Below are 24,346 nucleotides of genomic sequence, written 5' to 3' on the forward strand. Positions count from 1 at the left end.
AAGATCACCAAGATGTTCTATTCTCTCGTCAACCGGCGGTCTCACCTGGATATCAACTCTAAGCTGCTGCTCTACAAGACGGTGTTCAAGCCGGCGATGACGTACGGTTACCCGGCGTGGTACGACTGTGCCGCTTCCCACCGGAAGAAACTTAAAGTCAAGCAGAACCGGCTGTTGAAGATGATGCTAAACCTGGATCCTTTCCACCCGACTGACGACGTCCACAGGATGGCTAAGATGGAGTTGATCGACGATTGGCTCCAGCGAGTGCTACCGAAGTTCTGGATGGGGTGCGCCACCTCAGTCAATCCCCTGCTGCAGCGGTTGTCCCCTTGAGATGTGATATTAGAATAAGTAACGCCTCCTTTCCTTTTTGCATGTTTTTTTTCCTTCTCTGTCTAATTCGTTCTCCTTAGTAAAAGTAAACTCTCTCCCCATTAAGAACAAATCAGCTGTTGAAAGGTATTCCATATCTCAGCTCAGGATAACAACTGCACCAATGTATTTGTAAAAGCAACCAAATAAATGAAATGAAATGATTGGTTTATTCTTCACTTTGCGCAAAGCGATTCAATTTTCCATACAAATTTGTATGGGAAAAATCATTTTTTTGAATTTTGATATTTATAAAATCCACGTTTCACGCTATATCAAAACCGGATTCACATTCGGATGCTCTGGAATGTGCTCCACAACTTTCCTGAAGAGAGTATGGTGCTAACTTGCTCCTATAAAAAGATACAGCGTCCTCAAAACTCGTCTAAAACGTGATTTTCGATCAAAAAACACGTTTTAGACGAGTTTTGAACACGCTATATCTTTTTATAGGAGCAAGTTAGCACCATACGAAATTTTTAAAACAGGGTTGCCGTGTCCGGTTCGCGTCTTTTTGCGTCTTCAAATTTTGTACTTTTCAATGTGTATTTGGTGCGATATGGCTTGTTTTTCGGGTTTATTTTGTTCGGCTACCCCCGGGCAGTTGTTGTGTGAAAGGGTTTTGTGAAATTTCCGTACGTGGAGGCTGAAATATGTTGATTTTGTGACGAATAATTTCGACATTTTTTCCAATCACTCAAAAAAATCCACACGTTCATGCTATGTGAAAAATCACGTAACCCCGATTTCCCCCTCGCTAGGCCCTTTTTACGTGACACACGTAAAAATAATGTGAAAGTGTTCTGGCAAAAAAATGTTTTCTCGTTGAAGTTACGTGAAAAACCTTATGGTATTTTTCCACTAGGTTCTTTCATGTAGCTTTTACGTGTTTTGAAATATAACTTTAACGAAGCTGTTTTTCTGTGAGTGCGCCCTTTTGACCAGTTTCTACGTGATAATTTTAGTATGAAAAATGATGGCAAACTGTAAAGACCTGCTGCGGAACTCTTTTTAACAAAGTAATGTTGAAAGATTATCAAACGGTATGTTTAATTTATTTTAAGTTGTTTTCAATTTATTCATTTATTTTGTTGTTTCAGAGTTTGAAAGCTGGACATGGATATCAAGAATCAACTAGCCACGGCCGGAGACCGGGTAATTCGGATGCCACTGCAACCATCCCGTCGTCGGACTGACGAGAAAACCACTGTCAAGCTTATCTTCGAGGCAGTGCCCTGGCGGGAAGATTACGTCCGGCGATCTTTTTTGGGTACACTGGTCACGGATCAGGGTTAATCAGGGAAATTGACCATTCTGCATCGGCAGTAGCAGTATCAACAAGAACCGGGTCAGTGACTAGTAGAGCCGGCTATGCTCGGCCCAACCTCGAAGACTTGCTGTTCCAGATTGATCACCAGAAGGGCCAGGAGCAATTCAACAAAAAGAACGGGACTTGTCTTAACTTAACTTCGACCCAAAACCAGTGAATAGTGAAAGATGTTTTAAGTATAAGTGAACAAATAAAATATGTTATATTTTCGAACAACATCATTGTTTTCATTTTGATTTGAAAAATTTAATTAAAAAACCCATCCTAAACTAAAACCATCCTATAACTTTCACTAGAATAAGCACGTAAGATTTATAAAAAAAGACATTTGGCTTTTACGTGTTAAACACGTAGAAACAACGTGAAATGATGAAGTTACGTGAAAATTCTAGTGGAAAAAAACCACATAGCTTTTCACGTAACTTCAACGTGAATGTTTTTTTGAGTGACTGAGAAATCGCTTTGTTCATTCCATGGCCGTTAATGTATTGGTGCAACAAGTGGAGTGCGTGAGTGAAGGTTCTCTAGCAATGGAAGATGGCAGCTTTGTGGGGTGATGTTGGGGTGATCGCAAATTGAGCTCCCGGTGAGTTTGTTCCTGCATTTACATGAGAGTGAGAGCGTGTGCAGAAGAGAGAGAGTCTGTGTGCTTCAGTGGAGTGGCATTGCTAGTGTGTGTGTCGTCGTCATCTTTTTTGGCAGAGTGTGGCTGGCAGACCGAGAAAGTCGGTGTGTTGGCGTGTCTGCTGCAAATATTCTCGGTGAGTTCGCTCCATGTTGAGCACACACAGGTATCCGATACCCAACGCTCAGAGACGCAAATGTGTGGGTTTCGTTGAAAGTAGGGATTGAGCTTTAAGAGATCGGTGTTGCCTGCTCAGATTATTTTTTTTCTTTTTCTTTCCGTTCAATCGTTTTCGTCTGTAAGCAAAACGGTTACCACGAATGGTTAAGCTCGATTTTTATTATATTTATTTAAAAATTGTTAAATATGCTGATTAAGCCCATTACCCTAAAAAGATAAAAGTTTAACTAAGAATGTATTTTGAATCGGTCGTTTTAAATTACCTTCTAATTCTTACATTTAAATAAAACAAAAAATAAATCATAATTTTTCACTCCGCATCACTGTAAAAGTTTAAAATTATGATTCCAATAATGCGTTAAATCATGTTTATCCTCGAATTTCGTTTAAACACATAATAATTTAAATGAAAATTTTAACTTTTCTTTACTCTTACAGTCGATAGCTTGAGTTTAATAGCAGATATGTTAAAACTGTGTTTAATCAGCATTGCCTTTACCGGAGAAAATTATTGGTTTAGTAATACAACAGTCAATTTATTCATGCACGGCTTCGTCGCGTTGTGTCTGCCGTTGCTTTAAATAGAATATTTATAAATCATGCATCTTTTACACTGTGCAATCTGTACTGTTTAATAATAAAAAAAAAAACTAACTCTACTTGATTCGCCCGTAATACCTTTCGAGGTATATCCTAGGGTTCTACCTCTCCTACTAACATTGAGTCCAAAACCACCCTACAAACATCTATACCACTAAGGTGACGTAGGGATCCTTGCGCACTTTAGATAGGTGTTTACTAACATTCCTTCCGCTCCCAAAAGGATAGCTTGGACCCGGCGAGGACCCCCTTATGCCCTGGGCTGTATTACACACTCATCAAAAGATGAAGACATGGTATCTCCCGTGTTGGATTATTGTTCCGGATGAGGGTCTAACACAACCACACCAAACAGTGGGATAAGCGTTGTGGAGCCATCCGAGGATAGGGCGTCCTAAAATGCTAATGCTAATGCTAATGCAAGTTAGCACCATACTCTCTTCGGGAAAGTTGTAGAGCACATTCCGGAGCATCCGAATATGAATCCGGTTTTAGTATAGCGTGAAACTTGGATTTTTTAAGTATCAAAATTAAAAAAAATGATTTTTCCCATACAAATTTGTATGGAAAATTGAATCGCTTTGCGCAAAGTGAAGAATAAACCAATCGTTCCCAAACTTTGGGGAGTTTTTAAGGACCCAACCAAACTGAATCTTTTCCAACCACTCAATCGAAGCCTACTGCGATGCGCTATGTTGGGGATGGAACAGTCACACCGAGCCGAGTACAACTCTCAAGGCCCGTTCTTACACTGATGATTCCTTGTTGAAATTCTTCGAATACGAACGCCATGTTGAAGAAAAATTAAACTGAAAGAAAGGACGAACTGCGATTTCGCACGATCTGTCAATCCGACAATCTACGGGGAACTTTGTTCAATGGTCGATGTCAGGCAGACTATTGAGAAATTAAAAGTGAGAGTGTGTGCAACATGGAGTTAAACTTTCTGTGAAGATTAACATAGCACTTTGCAAATTTTAACTCCATGTTGCACGCACACACTCTCACTTTTAATTTCTCGATAGAGTTATCTACTCGGTTATCTACGTGCGCATGTATTGCGTGTACGTACACGAAAAATATTGAGGTTAAATTTTGTACCAGCCAGCAAAACAAATGGTGTGCTAGTGTGCGTGAGAGCGGGCTTAGATAACTCTATGATGACTGTCAGAAATTCAGCGCTTAATTTTATTTTTGTTTAGAAAAGGTACGTCAATTTTATTTCAAAGATAATTTTTAGTGCTAAGCAAGTTCAACTTTAGAATAAAAACATAAGATCAATTCAAATTCAACGCTCTGCTTGAGCAAATCCACCAACGGGATCGAACGGGTACGGCCAGAACCAGCGCTTCATGCGCACGTGTCTTTCGCGCAGCTCCGCGAGTGCCCCCTCAGACAGGGTAAAGCCGCTGATTTTCAGCATCTCTAGCGAGCCACAGTGCTGGATGATGTAGTCCCCAACGGTGAGCAGATCACAGCTAACCAGGGCCAAGAACCGCAGGCGTGGCAGCTCTTTGCAGATCTTCAGAAACCTCTCATCGGTGAGGGTTGACAAGAAACGGATTTGGAGTTGCTCCAGCTGGGGATTCTGGCAACACAGGGCCATCAGCACGTTCGGGGGTAGCTTGCACTTGGACAAGACCAGCTCTTTGAGGTTTTGGAACCTTGCCGGATGTTCAGAATCACCGATTAGGACGCACTCGTGTATGTTGAGCACGCTGAGATTGGGAGATTTTTGCAGGTACTGAACCAGCTTTTTGGCCGTTGCATTTACCATGTGGAACAGCGTCAACTTGGGACTAGCCGCCGAACGAAAGTCCAATCCGTTAAGGTGACCGTTGATGTCGATTTTCTCCAGGTTCGGCATTTCGTTTAGGAAATCGGCCTTCGCGATCGAACCGCTAAAAATGTCCAACGGCAGCTTCTTCTGGTTGGGCAGTTTTTGGGCGACATCGCAGATCGTCTATCGAAAGAGATATTACAATTAGAAATTAAAAATAATTTGAAAAACAAACAAGTTTTTACCGAGTAGTCCTTCACCATAATCAGCAATTTTTCTAGTTGCTGTTGTTTGCGACAGAATATGTCCCAATGCTGATCCGACTTGAAATCAATGAAGCATGACAACCATTTGAGGCGCAACTTTTCCATCCCACAGAGCGCTTCCCGGAAATGACCATTGCAGAGTTCCAGACTTTCCAGGGTGTTTTGCTGGGCCTGAACAATCTTGATCGCGCTGCCATACACTTCGTCGCTGGTAATAACATTACGGAGCAAACAAAAAACTGCACGAGCCCGCAGCAACTTAAGAGGAGTCAAACGGCGAAAAATGCGCTCCCACAGCTTCATCGGAAGCAGCGATGATTTCTGATCCTTGTCCATCGCGATTTGCCTTGGTTTTTGGGGCTTCTTCCGTTCCGACTTCCGACACTGAAAGATGGCTGACTTTTGAAAAATGTGAACTTTTTTGAACACATCGATATTTTTGTCGATCGATCAATCGATATAAATTAAAAATAATAGGGTTGCCAGATATACAGATTTGGGCGTTTTGCAGACATATGATTTGGCAATTGCAGACATTGAGACTTTGCATTCGCAACCCGCATAGTCAAGAACTATATAACTACTTTATGACAAATAGTTACTCAACTATTTATCAAATGGTCTCTACTATTCATTAAATTGTAACCCAACTATATATGTACGATATATCAAACCATTAATTCCATTCCCAAAATAGTTTTGGTCGATTTTACTATATGAGAAATTAGTTGTTAGGCAGAAAACTATATGAGGTTTTCATACATATGTAAATATTTTTATAAACTTGGATTTTACGTCAAATAGTCATTGCCCAAAAAATTGACTATTCCCTATATAGTTTCTGAAAAACTACTTTACCGACACTACTTTGCCGACACTTTAAAAAAGACCGCAAAAATGAACCCTACAATTGTTGTGATAACTACTTCGGATATAATCAAATTTGATTTTTAAGTTCTATCGATAGTTGGTGAATGTTTACCGCCATTATATGTGATGTTATTTACGTTGCTGCCGAACTGCTGCCGCCTTATCCGATTGATCTATATCTGTTGGTGGTTTTTCAGTGGTTTTGGTGACATGTTGTGTTAGAAGGGAGCAAGCTCGGGGGCAAGTATTTTTCGATAAGTCCAAGTAGTCCAAACAATTGACTCATTTTATAGTGAACAGTAATAGTCCACCATGTAGTACACATATTTTTGGTGTATGGTAAGAACAGCATGCCAACTTTTTCTGGAATAGTGAAAGTCAATTTCATGAGCCCTCGTAACATTTTTCTTCTTTTGGGGAGTTTTCTGATAATCTGAGGAGAAGTGGGGGTGTTGAAGGTTCTCTATCATCCAGAGGAATCGACTGTGATCAATTTACTTGATAAAAGTTGAAATTTTTGTACCAATCGTTTAACATATAGTTGGATTATATAACAAACTGTAATTGTACTCCATACTGTTGAAATATTGTTTGAACTATTTGGACTTATAGAAATTTTTAATTCAAAATAGTATGGTGTATAGTAATTTTACTTCATGTAAGTTGACAAATTATTTGGATTATACAAACTTATCGAAAAAAATGTGGCCGCCATCAATTGTGTTCTACTATAGCATTTATAGTAGGTTTTTAGTTCTTACAGGTTCTGACTATAAAAATCTAAAATCTGTGGAATTTTGCTATATTGTTCTCAATAAAGTTGATAAATTGTTTAAACTATTTGGACTTGTACATTTTTTCGTTGAGTCACGTTGTCTAAACAATCCGAACTGTTTAGTGTAAGGTTATTGTACCCCAAATAGTTCAAAAATAGTTAGAATCATTAGATTTACTTCAATAAAAACGTCATCATTTGACGATCAGTTTCGTTATGGTTTTGTATAGTGCCGTAACTATATGATAATGGTTAAGTATGTGGTAACTACATCTCTTTTAGTAGTAATATAGTTTGGACTATTCCCCCGATGGTTTTTGATTATGCGGGAACCCAGTCACGACGTGCTAATAAGATTCTAGCCCAGTTGCTTTAAAAAAAATACAAAAATTAAAAACTGACAATTTTTAATATGAAAAACACAGAAATATTTTAATCATTTTTTTTTTCAATAAACTTTTTGAAAAACGACTTTCGTCATGCACACGGAACCGGTTTAACGAGTCTTCAACAAAATTTAAAAAAAAATAAAAAGAAAATCACATGGTGAACAATAAACAGAAGTCGTGTTAGAAAATCAGCGAAACAAAATAAAAACAGAAGATAGATGGTAGCTAAAACTGGAAGAAGAGAAACCCTGCTCAGTGATGGTTCGGGTACACCCACAACAGTTGACTCAACATGATGCGAATTAAAACAATACCGTCTACGATCACACATTATTCCCTTACCCACATTGGCACGCCCTTTCTTTTAGCCGTCTCGACTCTAACCCTCGCTGATCAAAGGTTTACGAAAAAAAATCGAAGGCGCTTATATGGAAGGCACTAGCCAAGAAACGGATCAAAACCGTCGATGAGAACAACAAAAATGTAGAAGGTCATCAATTTAAAATTAAACATACTTTTGTTACAATGTTTTTTTTATTTATTTAATTCTTTGGCTTAATCCAACCACCTCAAGCAGAATCCAGCTGCTTCCGAGGATGTGTGTATTACCTACGTAAATGGAATCAAATGGATTGAGAACCACAGTCGCGTTCACTCCCCTCGCCCACCCGTCACACCGTGGACATCGGGTACTCGCTCAAGCTCAACCGGTCGCAGCAACCGTCCTCTTCATCGCCATCCAGTGTCCCCAATCCGACGGGGCCGGCAAAGGCAAAACAGGTGACCCAGTTGAAGATTAGTATTAATATTCCTGCAAGATAGGCAAATTACGCCGATAAATTCGGTGACCACGTCCCGCGGAGTCCAACTCTTGGCCAATCAAGCACGAGACTGATGATGACGACACGACAGCGATTTCTGGGAGTGCATTAGTTACTGACCGCTTCGAGTTAGGGTGGGTGGGGCAAGCTTAACTCTAGATTAACTCTGAGAATGCATTCACTACTCACTTTTAGTCAGAAACGATAAAGCTGAAAGGAGGAAGGGAGAAAGAGAGAGAGAAAGAAGGGGCGCACACGAATCACAAGGCAAATGTTCTCGATTTCTATCTCGCTACGTGATCAGGACTAAAAGCTAAAAACACAAATGCAGATGAGGTTTTTTTTTTGTTTTGTTTTGGTAAAAAATGTTTTTTAATCTTCTATTTTAATCATGTCCCACTAGGTAGTATATTAATATTATCGTAACATACACTTTAGCTAATTGTTTTCCTTTTCCTCGCCCATTTCACTCGTCGTACAGTTTTATCTAAAAATCCTCTCATCGGGATAAAAGGAGTCTTTATGCAGCTTGTGTTCCACTAAAAATGCTGGCGGCCCCGAAACCGCGCCACCAGCCAAGATATTAAAAAACCAACCCCGTTCGGTTCTACTTCAACTTATCAAACAATCAACAAAAATGATGGCCTCACAAACGCGTTTTTGTGTTCCGTGTCCTAACCAGCTTCGCTAACTAAAATCCCGTATCAATTTGCTCGTTTCGTTGCCGTTGGGAGAAGACCTTGCAGCTAAACTCTCTCTTTCCTCTCTTGCTTGCTGCGAAAATAAATATTCGGAAGCAACTCTGGTTTTTTCGTTTGGGAGGCATATTTTTTCATTGGGACATTTACTTTTTTTACACAGTTTGGTACAAAGATAAATAGTTACTAGCAAGTTTGATTATTGAGTTTTTTTCTCTATATTTTGATGAGTTGATAAAACGTTTATGATAAGATGAACCACCTCGCAATTACAATACAAATCAATGAATCCTGAGTTCACCAGAATCACCGCGTGTGCACGATGATCGCAGCAAAGTCGGCACATTCATGTAACCTATATCATAATATCACAGATTTACGCGTGGTGTGTGCAAACAAACAGGCTTCTCTAACTTGTTGTCACTTGTTCTAACTTTGGGACTAATCGAACCTAATCGCCACGCGGTCACATTTTTTTCTCCCCTGGAATTCCGTAATCTAGTCAGCACTGACCGCAACCCCATCACCACGCTGGGAATTTCGCAAACGCAGCGAACCGTAACGCATGGCCTGCTTGCACGCCGCGTGGGGGTTGCAAATTAAATTCCCTGTCTGATCTGCGTCTGACACGCGCACGCACGCAGACAGGGCGAAAATCAATTTTGCACAAATTGCATTGATTCCGAGTAATGGAATGAGTTGAGGGGGGCGGGGGAGGGGATTAATTCGTTACACACCCGGTTAATTAGTATTTTCAATTAAATGGCGCGTTGGGAGGAGGAGAATTGTGCATCGCGCATCAGTGGATTGACGTTACACGTCAGTGTTTGGCTACTGGGATTGGTGGGATTTTTGTGTGCTGCGAATCCCAGTTGGCCGAGCTTCCTGCTAGTTTCGACTCGCTCCGCCCAACCCTGCTGGTAGTGGGAAGAGATTAAACTTTCCAGCTGAACTAATAATTGATTTCCTACCGGACTACTACTTCTGGGTATAATCAATCATTTAGTAGCAAGCCATCGTGTAATGGACAGAGCGATTCCAATCGCACACAAAAAATAGTAAAAATAGCTGAGTGGTTCCTGGAATGCGGCCACTGACTAAATAGCAATTTAAATTGTTTTAAAACAATATGTACAGAATGGATTTGTTAATTTCGCTACATTGAATGGCCGCTAATTCGAACGTATTCAAAATTAAAAGCACTCAACTGTCAAAACTGTCAAAACGCGTTTGAAAACCACTTCTGATCACTTTTATTCATTTTAACGCAAAAAAAAAATAAATTTACAAGACAACATTTTTTCGATAGATCAATTTTGGTCCCCTTGGAACGAACTGTCAAGTAGAACCTTTTCTGTCAAGAAGGGCCGCGACGTTAAATTTTAAAAATTGAATTAAAAATCAATTTCAAACCCTTTGCGGTCGTACAACGGGTCATTGTACTCAGAAAAAAAAGCTTTATCGTTTTGAACAATAATGTTACTAATTTAAGCTTAATTTTAGGACCCATTTTCAGAACACGTGGTTTCAAGCTTTTTGACAGAACAAGGTTGGCAGCAGACATGCATTTGAACGAACTGTACTTGAACTTCCCGTTCTTATATGCACATCTAGGAGGCACAGAACATGGTGTTTTTACCACCTTACGAGAACGCGTGCCGAACTCTTAGCGGCTCTTTAAAAAATTGTACAAGTTTTTTTTTTTTCTACTAATCTCTACTTATATTTTGAGCTAGGCCAGTTCTATTCACGAACTGGTGTAGCGCTGAAGCTCAATCTGAGATCTTCAACAAACAATTAAATATTAAATTAAAACTCACCTTAAACAACAATGAAATGGATAGATTTGCTAGTAAAGCGCACGATTGGTTGTTTCCTAATATGGAAATCCCACAGCACAGGTTCAAAAGGCCAAAGACTATGCAGAAAACGGGTTTCCATAAAAATGGTCCTCAAACATCCGAATTTCTTAACTTAGCTCACTTGGCAGCTATTCCGGATATTTTATATTTGTTCCACACACGGATGTCTGATGAATTTTTCACTGTACGGTTTAATTAAGCCTCATTTTCCACATTTTTTCACTGCACAAAATTGAAACCAGAAAAAATATTGACATATGCACATACAGCCAAAGTTCTGACACAGTGCCCGTGCGCGTGCTTTGATTAAAAACACGGTGTTTTTAAGTCTTAGAAGAACAAGAGCAGCACCCGTGCCGTGCCGATGCACCTCTGGTTGGCAGCCCTGCCATCGAGAGCAGAGGCTGGCGGTGTGCGGTCCGCGGAATTTGAATTGTTTAGTCGGTAGTTTTTATAGTAAATCGCGTGAAAAGTAGTGAAAAGATTATACAATGTGTAGATTTCATGTGAAAAGTGAAGAGTTCCTGCATTTTTCGGAATTTGGAGAGTTTTTTCGCGATTTTTGTTTTCTACGCCGCTTGGTCAAGGGTTTGACAGTTCATCGCGGCGGCTTCGCTCTTGCAGTAGTATTAGTGTGATGTGGGCTAGCTCGTTCTAAGGGTGGTATTCAACTAGTTAAAAAATCAAATAGTGCGAAAGAAATAAAAGCAGTTTGCCAAGGAATATTTTCGGAAGTGTCATCAAGCAGCGCTCAAGCGGCCTAAATATGGGACAACTCCCGGGTGCTTAGGACTACCAGAAATCAGAAACTTGGTGAGATCTATCCAAACTGAAATTTTCACATTTTGCCTACTTTTCAACAATCATTAAATACGCGCTGATCCCTGTTTTGCCTGATGGGATTGGAAGTTTAAAGATAGGTCGAGGACCCGTCTGGTTCTTGTACTATGTTTAGGCGGGGCCAGACAATGCCCAATGACCTCGGAATTGGGCCGCTAGGATCTCTGCCATTCTGAAATGGGTCATTGGAAGCAGCGCGAGGGCTGTCACCACCTAATACCCGGGACTGAGATAAGCTGTATCAGCTCAACCCAAGTCTGATACAAACTATACTTTCCCATAATTTCGCTGCCGGCCAGCGGGTATTGGATTGGACCACACACACACACACACACACGTGGTTTCAAGCTTTTGACAGCTGTCAGTCGTTCCAATAACATCACACCAGCCCTCTGGCACCACTGTAAATGTCTAGAACGTTTGACAGTCACCAAAACCTCGAAGAGCCCATAAGATGTAGTTTGCGAACAATGTTTCCCATCAACAAAAAAATATTGGCTTTTGTTAAACTGTATTTTCTTTAGAAACGGAACGGAATCGCTTGTTCAAACTTTATTGCACGAATTATCTCAGCGGTAAACATTACACCGTAGGCCTGGCCGCTGTTAAGCCCCATCTACAATCAAACATACGCAAACTCTTGCGAAAACAATCGTAAAGTTGATCCAGATGTCAGTCGAGTATCGACCCTCGACATCGAAGTAATAAAGTAAACAGGGACAAAAGTGATAGACGCAACATTCTGCGATTTGCCATTGTAGATCAGGCTTTACGAATATGAGTTTTTTTTCTATTATAAAATTTTAGAAACCTAATGTTTGAAAGCTTTTAATTTGTCAAAATTACCCTGGTAAAAAATACCCTAATTAGTATCTGTTCATTTTAATGAGCAGATACTAGAAATTTTATAATTGAAATAGAAAAAAATTAAAGAAAATCAAATATTTTTGAGTAAGTAGGGGAAATTCTCGTATGTTTGGCAGGATAAGCACTCGCTCCTAACTCCATCCAATTTGCTGATTTTCACTATTTAAACAACTTATTTTGCAAAACTTTTGATAGAAACTTGCTTGCTCACTTCTTATTGAGCTATTTATCACTCGATTTCAGTTGAAAACGCTTTTAATGAGCTGTAATTGAATGTCAAAGTGCTGATATGGCAACATTAGAGGCACGCTGGTTAAGATGCTGTTCCCCTAAGAATTTTAACATTGGCTTTCAATGCAAATGATTGCAGTGCCGACTAATCCTGAGATCCCAGAAACAAAAAAAAATGCAACCGCGAGCAGATTCATCCTACACAAAAAAAAAATATCGTAAAACCCTGTACAACAAATTGTAAAAAAAAAAACAACTCTTCTAACGCTAGCATTTCAACTAAACTTAACCTAAACTTGTTTGTTTTGATCCCTCTTTAATGTTTTCACTAAAAGAGGAGACAACCTGCTTCTATTTTTCGTCCTTATGATACAAAGCTTCAAATTACTTAAACGATGGAGCGCAAAAACATGTGTACATAAATTAACAAATAATAAACGATAATGTGTACAAGTGTGTTTACAAAATACAGAGATGCGGAATCCGTTAATCAATAATGATGTCTAAGAGTATGATATGAAGGGGGATGCGTGTATAATATGTATGTAGAAAATTAGTTTTAGTTTTGATTTTTCAGACATTTTCAGCATTGTTTTTTTTTGTTTCTCGATTATTTTTTTCACATCGTCCGTTGACTTTGAATGTTTTGCTGGAGAATGCCAAAAAGATCCGCGCTCTCCCTCTCTCTTCGGTTATTAGCACAAATCGCACACTCACATTCAACGCGGGAAAATGGGGCAAAGAGGAGAATAGTAACACACACGCAATTGTTTGTTTTTTTTCTGAGATTCAGCATTTCGCACACACAAAGTTAGAGAGTAGTATCAAGTAGCTTTTAGTATGCGTTCATATGTGTGTGTGTGTGTGTTTGCCCGGAGAGCTTTTGAAAAACTAAAGGTTAATCTAATTTTTCAAACACGACAGCGCTAACTAACTTTTCGCGAGGGCTTTCTTCTTCCTTTGCACTAGAATGTCGTGGAACGGATTGTGGCTGATGGACTGGTTGAGACACTTGATCCACTCGCGCTGCTCCTCCTCGCTGGCCGCGGACATCCGGTACACGGTGTGCTTACCCTCGACCACCTTGCCCTCCGAGTCCGTCTTGCAGGCCTTGATGATTTCGGCGCCGCCGCTGGCGTGCAGCTCGAAGCAGAACTGCTTGCTGCGGTCCTGCACCTCGCGGACCTGGGAGGGACGAAAATTTGGAAAAGAAAATTTTATTTTAATTATTATTTAGGTTCACTTTTTTTTTGCTTGCAATTTTAGACTCAATGAAGGATAACTTCACAGGTATTTTATAGATCTTTCCAGATGCAAAATATGACAGGATTTATTCGACCATACTAGAAATTAGTTGTAAAGTAAATATTTGGCTGATTTCACGAAGTTTGACGTGTCACTTCGTCATTTTGAGTGATTCTCAGGAATGTCCCCATGAGAACCGGTATCCGGAACTTCCGGGATGACAAAATTTTAACCATATCTTATCGGTGAAACTAGAAATGTAATGTAAAAATCTAGCTAATTCAACAAAGTTTGAAACGTCGCTCAACCATTTTGAATGATTCAGAGGAATGGCCCCATGAGGCCCGGTATCCGGAACATCCGGTGTGACCATATTTTGACAGAAACTTGACAAGAGTTGTGAAGTGAATATGTGGCTAGTTCCACGGAGTTTGAAGTGTCGCTTGACCTTTTTGAGTGATTCTAAGAAATGAGAACCGGTATCCGGAACATCCGGGTTGACCATATTCTGACAAGAACTCAGCGAGGATACTTGACAAGAGTTGTAAAGTCTCGCGAATTCCATGAAGTTTGAAGTGTCTCTTGACCATTTTGAGCGGTTCTTAGGAATGAGCTCATGGGAACCTGTATCCGGAACATTCGGGGTGATCAAATTTTAACAGTTTCTTATCGATCAGAGGCGACTCGTGCCCGAATGAAGTACCTGTTCAATTCGCAATTCGCAATTCGCAATTTTCAGTGTAAGAACGGGCCTTGACCGATCTTATGCACCAGGTTCCCGACGAACACGCACTGCCCTTACACCTACATCTTACCCTTGCTCTGAGTCAGTACGAGCAGCACGCTAGAACACGCTTTGAGTGTTCGTGCCAGGCATGCACACCTTCTTTTCCGGTTACGCATTTTAACTCGGCCGGGGGTGGTACATTACGTAGGGTTTGATGTAAGTATAAGCGCCTAACCATTTATAGTGTGCCTATCAATTTTCAGTAAAGCAAAAAACTGTTTAATTTTTAGTTTGAATTCAAAAACTAATTGTTATTTTACTGTGTATTGTTTTCTCCTGAAATCTTTCCTAGTGTTGAGTCGTGTTTATCTGTTGCTATTTCTTCTGTCGCGGTGTTTTGTTACAATGTTTTGAACCTAAGCATGTTATTAAAAAGTTTACCAAAAGTACAATAACGTTGTGTGTGACTTTGATCATTCAATATATTGAGTAAGGACTCAAACCTTACTTGTTTGAAGAAAAGGGCGTAGATTAAAACAATAGACAATAAAGGAAAGCAAACTACATACAGTTCGATACTGAAAGAATAAGTGTATGTTGAAGGAAAGAAGAGTAAAAGCTGTATGAAGTGTGTGTGTGTGTGTGTGCGACCAACCAAACGGGACCACGCGGTCGCTTCTTACAAATTGAGTTGTTTCCATGTATTTTAGATTTTGTATACATGCAAATAACTCGCATAGGCATTTGGACGGTGTTAGCTCTGTCGAGCTTCGGTGACCCATTTCTACGCAGGCTAGCCATGCGCGAGGTACCTCAGCTTGAATCGACAAGCCCCGCCCTAAAGAACGTTTGCATCAATCGGATTCAAATGTTATTTAGAACTTCCGAGCCCTTGTCAAATGGACAAAGGCCCAGCGTGTATATAGTTTGTAGTAATAGTATTCCTAATTCTACCAATCCAAAGGACGGGGGATCGAACCCCGGTTCGAGCGACTTTGATTTTTCGTTCATGATTAGAGTTTCAAAAATTCATATTTCCTAAATTTTCTCGTTGGGAGCAGATGGGACCATTCGCTTACAAAGCGAAATCCGTAACCAGTCAGCCACGGCTGCTCCATAATAGGGACAACACTAGAACGCTCTCACCAAATTCTGGGATCATCCATCCGGCTCCGTAAACTCATGTAATCCCCGCTTCCTTTGCATCTCTTGCGTTGCCGGATGTGGCCGCCAAGTGGTCCACCACAGACACGACTGCCTCCGTCGCCGTTGAACTGGTTTCCAGCTACCGCAGCCACGTCCCTGATTTCCTCCGGAGTAAGCTCCACCTCGAATCGCTTCTTCTTCACTTGAGATACTTCCACATTTAAAAAAAAAATGGGCAAAAATACGTGACGGATTGAAAAATAAACGCGCCCGCACATCACAACTACTACGATCACACCTCCACACCTACAAAGAAAGTCCACACCCGAATGTCAATTATCCATCAGCGATAGCAGAACATGACTGATTTTTTCCTTGGTTAATTTTTGTATAATTTTGAGCAGAGCAAGTCGTGCACTCAAGCTTTTTTGTTTTTTAGTCACAAATACCGGCACAATTATTATTTGAATTCTTCAAAATTAAGCCACTACAAGATCAGCTTCTGCGACAATTTAAACTGCCATGATCTTTTTTAACAATATTCAACAACATCAACAGGCCCACTGTCAATTTGAGCAAGATGCTCGCGGCGACTCTCTCTTTCACACAAAATTATAAATTGACAAACATATCTTGACTTTTTTTTGATAAGGTCCTATAAACAAATGTAAACATTGAGTGTATCCCTTTCACACCTTATGTCAAAGTCCATCGGAGTAAGCGGGATACACTCAATGTTTACATTTGTTTATAGGACCTTATCAAAAAAAAGTCAAGATATCGCCTAGAGAACTCTAATATCGCCTTCCACTCATCCGTGACGAAACCGACCACCCAAAACTAACAGCATTTTTCTTTCCATCTCTGTCCTGTCATTCTGCTGGAATTATTGCAGCGTAAACTACACGCTCGCTCAGCACACTCCGCAGCCACCGCAGCCACGCACACGAGAGAAAGCGAGAGGAAGGCTTTTCGCTCCCACCAACTATGATGCTGACTCTTTCAATGCTGACGGCATTTTTTCCTTTCTGAGAAGCAGCCATCTTTCAGCACTCAAAGCCCAAACTTATTTTGCTAAAATAACACTTTTTTCACTCGGAAATGTGAGAAATTCCATCGTCCGAACCACGAAAGCGATGAAAGCCATAATAAAAACATATTTTCCACCTCTACACGTCCAATTTTCACCAAAATATTTCGATTTCAAATCACGAGCTGAAAAAACCGAACCGAACCGGGCAAGTAGTGCTGCCGAACCCCCAGAGTAAAAGCTGTATGAAGTAGATTAAAAATATAGGCAATAATTTATGAAAAAAGCTATCTGATAAAGGATAAATAATATCATATAAGCTTAGATAGCATTAATGACAACTTCAGGAGCCGATTGGGGATGTTAGGGAAAACACATAGCAGTTAAAACTGGCAAATTAAGCAGAGGAGACTTGACAGATAAGTGAAACAGGACTAAAGTAGTTGGAGATAAGAAGAAGAGATACTCCTAGTTGCGATGTTCTAGGTACATCCACAACAGTTCGTTCAACATGCTGTGGATCAAAACAATACCTTCTACAATCACAAATTACTTCCCTTTCCCACATTGCCGCTTTATGATGTAGTCCATGCTCTGCAAAGAAAGGGATGTTAGTAAAATATAAACACTATAAAATATCGATACAGTTACTTTCGTGAACCTGAGTGACATCAGGGTTTCTTATGTTGTTGCTGTTGTCTCCAGTGTGATAATATCACTCCAAAGTGGTTGTCGTGGTGCAATCGTTCTCCAACCGCAGGCCCAGACACGACATGAAAATGTAAACAAACAAAAACAAAACAAAACAAAAAGATGCATTAGTATAAGAAAATAAGAGAAACGAAAGATCATGCAATCAAAATAAAATGGTGGATAGTAAACAGAAGCAGAATTAGAAAATCAGTTATACATAATAAAGAAATAGAAGATAGATAGTAGCTGAAAGAGGAAAGAAGAGAAACCCCGTATTGCGATGTATCAGGTACATCCACAACAGTTAACTCAACATGCTGTGAATCAAAACAATACCGTCTACAATCTTCCCTTCCCACATTGCGCATCCCTTTCTTTTGGCCGTCTCTACTCTGACCCTCGCTGGTCAAAGGTTTACGAGTTCGTTTCCACAGGCCACCAGCAAGGTCACGTGTTGTCATCATGATGACGAAACCAAGCCAACGTGGAGGTAAGAAAATGGGTAACTTGCAAGGAACCAGAGCAGCTGTTTTGACCAAGGTCTAGGTCAGCTAACAGCACTACGGGTGTAGTTCCGCTCCTTCCAGGATGTTCCTCACCGGGTGTCAACCGAAAAGGTATCATTTCACCCTTGGCCTGCAAGTACCTGTTCAATGTTAAAAAATGTTTTTAAAGCTTTTTTCTTTCCAATGGCTTTTATTTTTACGTTTTATTATTTTTATACTATTATAATTTTCTGTTTATGCAAATAATTAATTAAAATTATGATTAGGACGTTTTTTATCTCGTTAAAACGTATTTTTAAGACTTAATCATTAGCGTGGGGAATGTGGAAAAATAGAGCAATCGCTCTGCCATCCTTAACGAAATTCAACTGAAGTTATTGAATATTATACTGAATTTTAAAACTATTCATCAGGATGTTAGAAAAAATACCACATCCTTAACAAAAGAAAACTGTTTGTTGGGCTTTTTTAAGCCCAACTAATATTGAGCTAACTTGGTTACTATTTAAAAATTAAATTGACATTTTACTCTATACTTATTAGAACCAGGTCGTATCGCTTTTGATCCTTTGTCAAATTTTTAGAGAATTGAATTTACTCACTGTTATGTCCTCATGGTTTTGGAATTCAATTTCCGAATAAAAAGAAGGGCTTTTGATGTTAAAAACAAAACTATATTGACATGAATCCGAGATAATTAAAATATTTGTTTTTAGCATCAGTGAAAAAAAGTTTTCAGAACAAATTCATGCTACAATATATGATAATAATATATTCACCGGGACCGGGACTACAGTCTGAATAAACACAGTCGTTTTTGGAGCATTTAATGGCATCAAATCTTTAACTTTTTTAGGACTGCATCCGCTTTAAATAGAACCATCCGAAAAATAAAATAACGATCATGGTTGAATCTACTGTCATAATTCTTCTCATGTGTCCCGATCCTGGAAAAAGCACAGTACTTTTTTGTTTCAATTGTTTCAATTCAATCTATCAATCACACTATCTTAAATTAACATTTAAGATTAACAACCAGGAAGATCGAAGAGGTTCAACGCGCGCAGTTGAACATTCCAGTTTTAAAACAAGCCATCACCAGTCTGCGCAAAACAGCCTGATGCCTAAAAGTGCGCCAAATATAGAGCAATATCTGTGGTGCTCTCGCGCTCTCTCATTTATTCATGCTCTCAACGTGCTGTCAACGCGCTGGCTTGTTTACCTTTTGCATGCAGCTCCCTGGAGAGCTGAGCGAGCTAAGTCGGCTGGGGCCTGGGGGTGGCATTTCACTCTCTCCCAAAAATGCTGTCAGTTCACGCTTTCAGATTGAACCAGATTTACCAACACATTGATACTGCCGCTGCGTATGAATAGGAAGCTCTTTACATGTGTTGATTTTTTTCTGTATGGAGATTTTTTCCCCGACGTTCAGGGGGTCGGTGTTGAACGCGACGAGCATTTTACGCGTGGCCCACTAGGCTGGCTCGCTTTAGTATTGGTGGGTTGTAAAGAGAGGTAAAGAGTAAAGGGTGGCGGGTCAAAGCTTTTTCGGTGCATGCAGCGCTGCTGAACATAGGGAGTTGATTTTGTTACAGTATATTCAAACAAAAAATGTAATAAACAATTATTGTATGTTGCTTATTTAAAAATCACCGTGGTACTTATATAAAAAAAATTATCCGCTTGAAATCGGCTACCTGTTCAATGAACAGGTTGAACAGGTGGACGAGTCGCCTCTGTTATCGATGATACTAGAATTGGGTTGTAGAGTAAAATTCTGATTGATTCCAAGATGCTTAAAGTGTTGCTTGACTATTTTGAATGATTCTAAGCAATGACCGCATGAGAACTGGTATCCGGAACATCCGCGATAATACAATTTTGACAGTATCTTATCGATCAAACTAAAAATGGATTGTAAAGTAAATATCTATTGTAAATGTAACGTTTCCCGATTTATCTGTATTTTATATTTTGCCGAATTATTTATTATTATTTTTTATTTATGACGACAAAGAACATTTTGAATGCAATTGAACTATTCGCTTCGCCAAAATTTGGATCGACACCGAAGACCATAACTTTAAGGAAATAGTATTCTGTATTCTCGATTTTCCAGAAAAAAAATCCAGAATTTTTCTTTAAAAATGATGTAAAATGGTTCGAGTGAACCTAAAATCTTTTTTATTAAAAAAAAAACGCGAAAAAATAAAAATTAAATTCGACACATATTTTTATAAAACGATACCTAGCGTCAATATTTTGTTCCCCGATCTGTCTATTTTCCAGATTTTGGGATATTCATCATTGTTTTGTTTTATTTATTTTATTTTACATATTATTTTTCAATGAAGCAATGGCTTTAACTTAAGTTTAATTTTTCGATCCGGCTGTTTTCCAGATTTAAACAAATTCGTCATTATTGTATGTTATTTATGACCTAAAAAGTAAAAAAAAAAACAGTGCAAATGGTTATGTCATTGACATAACCAGAACGGCAAAGAACTTTCTCGAAAACGTAATTGAACTTTTCACCAACTTTTCACTTCCCCGAAATGTTGATTGATACCAATAGGACTTTCTAGACCCAGTGAAAAATATATAATGTAACTCAAAAATGACGAACTTCTTGTCACAGAGCCCTGATGCAAACAAAGATCGAGCTCGAGCTGTCACTGGCCCAGCGAAATATGTTAGCTGTCATCGGGCGGTAGACCTTAAAAACCAGCTAACAGAGGCATGACAGTAAAAACTTTTAAAAAGAGAAAGTAGATCTGATGCAAACAAATGATCTTTTAGATTTTCCATTAAAAAAACTCCAGACAGTTTCTTGAAAAATTTTGGTTAAATGAAAATCAAATTTAAAAAAAACTCTCATGAAAAAAATGGCATACAGTACTTGTTAGGTAACTGGGATGAGAACGTAGCCTAGTTAGCGAATGCTGCTCGTTAACTAGGCTGATCAAAAAATGACAAGGGAAACATCGATGCATTATATTTTCTCCAAAAACTATAAAAAAAATGTAACTTAGAAATATTTCCAAATCTCTTTGAATTTACGTTAAATATGCATGTCATGACATGACATTTTTAAAAACTCAAACATTAATATTTATTTAAATTGATAAAATTGATTATGTCATTGACATGACCAGAAAGACAAAGAACAATCCCGCAAACATTACTGAACTTTTCGCTTAGCCAATATTAGGATTGACACCGAAGATCATAACATCGAGAAAATAACCTTTAAGATTGTCCACATTTTTGCCAGACGTTTGGTCCCAACCCCGAATGCAACTTACCGCAATATTTTCGAGCGGGATAATTCCCCGCGGCTCCTTGTCGGTGGTGTATTCAAAGTAGTACAAACAATTATCGTTCAGGATGAACCATCGTCGCTTCCACGATTTGTATCTGCAAAGAGAGAGAGAGAGAGAGTGCAAAAATGACAACACATCGTTTAATTGTTTGTCCAGCAGCTTTTGTCAAGTGCGTCGCGTCGCGACTCCACCTACCTTCCTCCCTGCTTCCACAGCCAGCCCTCCTTGTCCGGGTTGAAGAACGTATGCATCAGGTCGTTGCCGTCGTCCTGCGGTATCTTGAACGGCTCTGTCCGAATGGATTCATACAGAGACTGCGGTTTGGGGGAGGGGAAAAGGGGAATTAGAACTCGCCTCGTGTAATTATGTTCCTGAAAATAAACTCACCTCAAGCAATTCTCTCGGTAAATCTCCGCCATTGTTGATGCCTCTATTCATTGATATAAATTGCTCAACAGTTGGTTTCTCTTTTACCTGAAAATATTTATATGGTCACAAGAGAAAAGGCATAAGATGCAATGAATAACGGAGAGTTCGCTTGCTTGCTAACTAAGCTGGATTGAAATATGTAATGCTTGTACGCAGAAATGTGGGGCATTGCATGAGCCTAAAATAAACCCTATCGTTATTTCCCGTCTGGCAGCGATGATGCTGTTACTGCAGCCAGGGGTGATAGAAGTATTAACCCTCTACAACCCAACCCCGCCTCTAAACGGGCTTCGATTTAAAAAAATGCCAGAAATCCATTTTTCAACCAATTTTTGATCTTCAAGAAGCATTGGAAAGAGAAACTTTTAAAATTTTGGAAAATTTTAGGGTTGGAAGTTTGACTTGTTTTATGTGACTTTGCCAGTGAAAAAAATGTCATTTTTTTAGGGGTCAACTTTGGCTGTGTTTTTTAATAACATTTCCTATATTTTAAGTAAAAAGAAGTATGCAGTAGTTTTTCTAGTGCCCCAGGCTATGCCTCTACGCATTTATCTACAATTTAAATGATAATGGTTCCATTGTATAGCAGAAAATGTGAAAAACATGCAAAAAATTGAAAAAGTTACTGTAAAAACATGAAAAAATTAGATAGGCAAAATGTAATGATAGGAGGTGGTAGAGTAGGCCAAATACTACCAAAAACAAACATAAACTAAACAAGATAAATGCAAATTAAAATACTAAAAATGAAACAAGAAAAACATAAAACAAGAGAAGTAAAGTTTTTTGTAGAACAAAAGTTGCTCAAAATGACCTCCTGAACACGGGAAAAATAAAAATATTCGAAAAAAAAATTTGGGCAGTAGAGGGTTAATTACAATCATGTCCAGTGCCAGTGCCGAGAGGAGAGATTGGCTGACCCACTATTTAGTAGCTGGCAGGTGAAAATAGCTCCAAGGCAGCGGGCTACAAATTCACGACGAAGGGTTTCGCGTATACCAAATAGTGTGGTTTCGTTTGAATCCACTACTTTATTAATATCATGAAAGATACGTATTTCGTCTACGACTTGCTGACTTCATCAGTGTCATGTATCGACTCCAAATAGTTTAGTGATTGTTAATTACAAGCCCTTTCTTTGCAAGATTTAAAATCATTTACTGTACAATTCCATAAAGAGCAGTGATACTTTTGGTGTAGCACTTTTTCCTATAATCAGATTGACTAATATCGGTGTATAAGCCCGAAAAACTAAGACTCTAATCAGCAACTAGTAATTTGCCGTTATTTCCTACTTAAGCCGTTGCAAATTTTTTTTTACAGTTTATGCGGAAAAGAAATTGAAAGGTAAACTATTTAACGAACGTCAACTGCACGAAGTTGAGTTTGCGAAAAAAAAAAAGGTCGAATGGGCAAAAGCTCGAATGGAAAAAGTCAAAAGGACAAAATGTCGAGGGTATTTTTTAAACATTTCTTAAGCAAAAAATATGATGAGCTTTAAAAAGGTGATTTAAATGGCTTTCAGTCGACAACCTAAAAACAATTAAATATTTTTGAAGTCAGTTATCAACACATAACTAATAGATTGCCTCGTCGTTATAAGGAAAATTTAAAAAAATATCAAATCAAACCAGAACAAAGTTTTTTATGCATTTTAGGCTCTTAAACAACGCCCCAAAATTTGGGAGCGATTGGTTGCGTCCACACTTTGCGCATTGGATTTCAATTTTGTATGGGAATTAGTATGTATAAAAAACTTTCTTTTTACATTTTGATTTTTATCATTTTCAATTCCCACTAAATTTTCAAACCAACACAATAGCGTTAAAATTGAGAAAATTCTCTACCCGAGCAGACGGAAATAACTTGGGAATAACATTTTTTGACATTTGAAAATACTAGGCCAATAACATTTTATGTTATTTATAACAAGATTTGTTATTCGTCGCTATGAATTTTTTGTTATTGGATTGTTATTGTAATAACAGTTAATAACATTTTTAGTTATTCTTCGAACAAATCTTTGTTATTATTTTTTGTTATCTTAACAACTAATCCGATCATCCCAAAAACAGTAGGAGGTATTCTTCCATAAAAAAATGTTATTCCAGAGTTGTTTTGGCTTTCAACCAATATCAGACCAATAAAAAAATTGTTATGATAACATAAGTACTTATTAAACCCTTATGCAAAAATTGATTTTTTAAGAAGATTCCATAACACTTTCTGTTCTTTCTGAATTTTATTATTACTGTCTGCCCGGGTAAAACTTTCCCAAAGAAAGAAATGTGCTATCTTGCTCCTGTCAAAAGATACAGCGTCCTCAAAACAAACCGTGATTTCCGAGCAAAAAACGCTGTTTTTAAAAAATGAAGAAAAAAAAAAAACAGACAAAATATTTCGAAAGCACAACTTTTTATTCAAAAGAACTACTCTGCCCATGTTCGCATAAATGTCCCATATGCAAAAACAGCAAGCTGAGAAAAACGCATTAGAAGTTTGTCCCATACATAAGGCTACGTGTTAAATTTTCGTGAAAAACTGGATTTGCTCCTAATTTCTAGAACAAAGTACTGGATGTTATAGGCTCTTTCGAAAGAGCACACAATTTTGAACCAAACTGCATTAATAACTCGATGAAAATGCATATGGGACATTTATGCGATCAGGGGCAGTACTCATGTTTGAAAGAATAGAAAAAAATCTCACAAAAATATTTATCCCCAAAATATTATTAT

At 38.7% G+C, this 24,346-nt stretch overlaps 2 protein-coding genes across 4 annotated transcripts in view; both read right to left on the reverse strand.

Annotated features, from left to right (window-relative positions):
• Positions 1–4,282: 4,282 nt before the first annotated feature.
• LOC120426545 (uncharacterized) lies at positions 4,283–5,518 on the reverse strand. The gene is made up of 2 exons (XM_039591315.2): positions 5,136–5,518; positions 4,283–5,073 (listed from the first exon to the last, which is right to left on the reverse strand). Exons 1-2 carry the CDS (start codon positions 5,490–5,492, stop codon positions 4,399–4,401), a joined length of 1,032 nt encoding a protein of 343 aa, XP_039447249.1. The 5' UTR covers positions 5,493–5,518; the 3' UTR covers positions 4,283–4,398.
• Positions 5,519–7,729: 2,211 nt separating this feature from the next.
• The window catches only part of LOC120426537 (cytohesin-1-like), a 74,900-nt gene continuing 58,283 nt past the window's right edge, over positions 7,730–24,346 (reverse strand). For 2 of the 3 annotated variants that reach the window (XM_039591304.2, XM_039591303.2), the window contains exons 7-11: positions 21,567–21,653; positions 21,375–21,493; positions 21,162–21,273; positions 13,445–13,694; positions 7,730–8,001 (exon numbers count right to left, since the gene is read on the reverse strand). In XM_039591304.2, the coding sequence (XP_039447238.1) occupies positions 7,862–8,001; positions 13,445–13,694; positions 21,162–21,273; positions 21,375–21,493; positions 21,567–21,653 (708 nt within the window). In that variant the 3' untranslated portion in view covers positions 7,730–7,861. Of the gene's footprint in view, positions 8,002–13,021; positions 13,695–21,161; positions 21,274–21,374; positions 21,494–21,566; positions 21,654–24,346 lie in introns of those variants that run through there. The other variant, XM_039591305.2, reaches the window with a different exon arrangement.

Source organism: Culex pipiens, chromosome 2 (genome assembly GCF_016801865.2).
Source record: "Culex pipiens pallens isolate TS chromosome 2, TS_CPP_V2, whole genome shotgun sequence".
Classification (NCBI taxonomy): Eukaryota; Metazoa; Arthropoda; class Insecta; order Diptera; family Culicidae; genus Culex; species Culex pipiens.

Excerpts from the sequence above, each read along its gene's own strand:
- LOC120426545 (XM_039591315.2), bottom strand. The coding sequence starts at position 5,492 with ATGGACAAGGATCAGAAATCATCGCTGCTTCCGATGAAGCTGTGGGAG. Across the intron at positions 5,074-5,135 it reads TTATGGTGAAGGACTACTCG|ACGATCTGCGATGTCGCCCA; the intron begins GTAAAAACTTGT and ends CTCTTTCGATAG.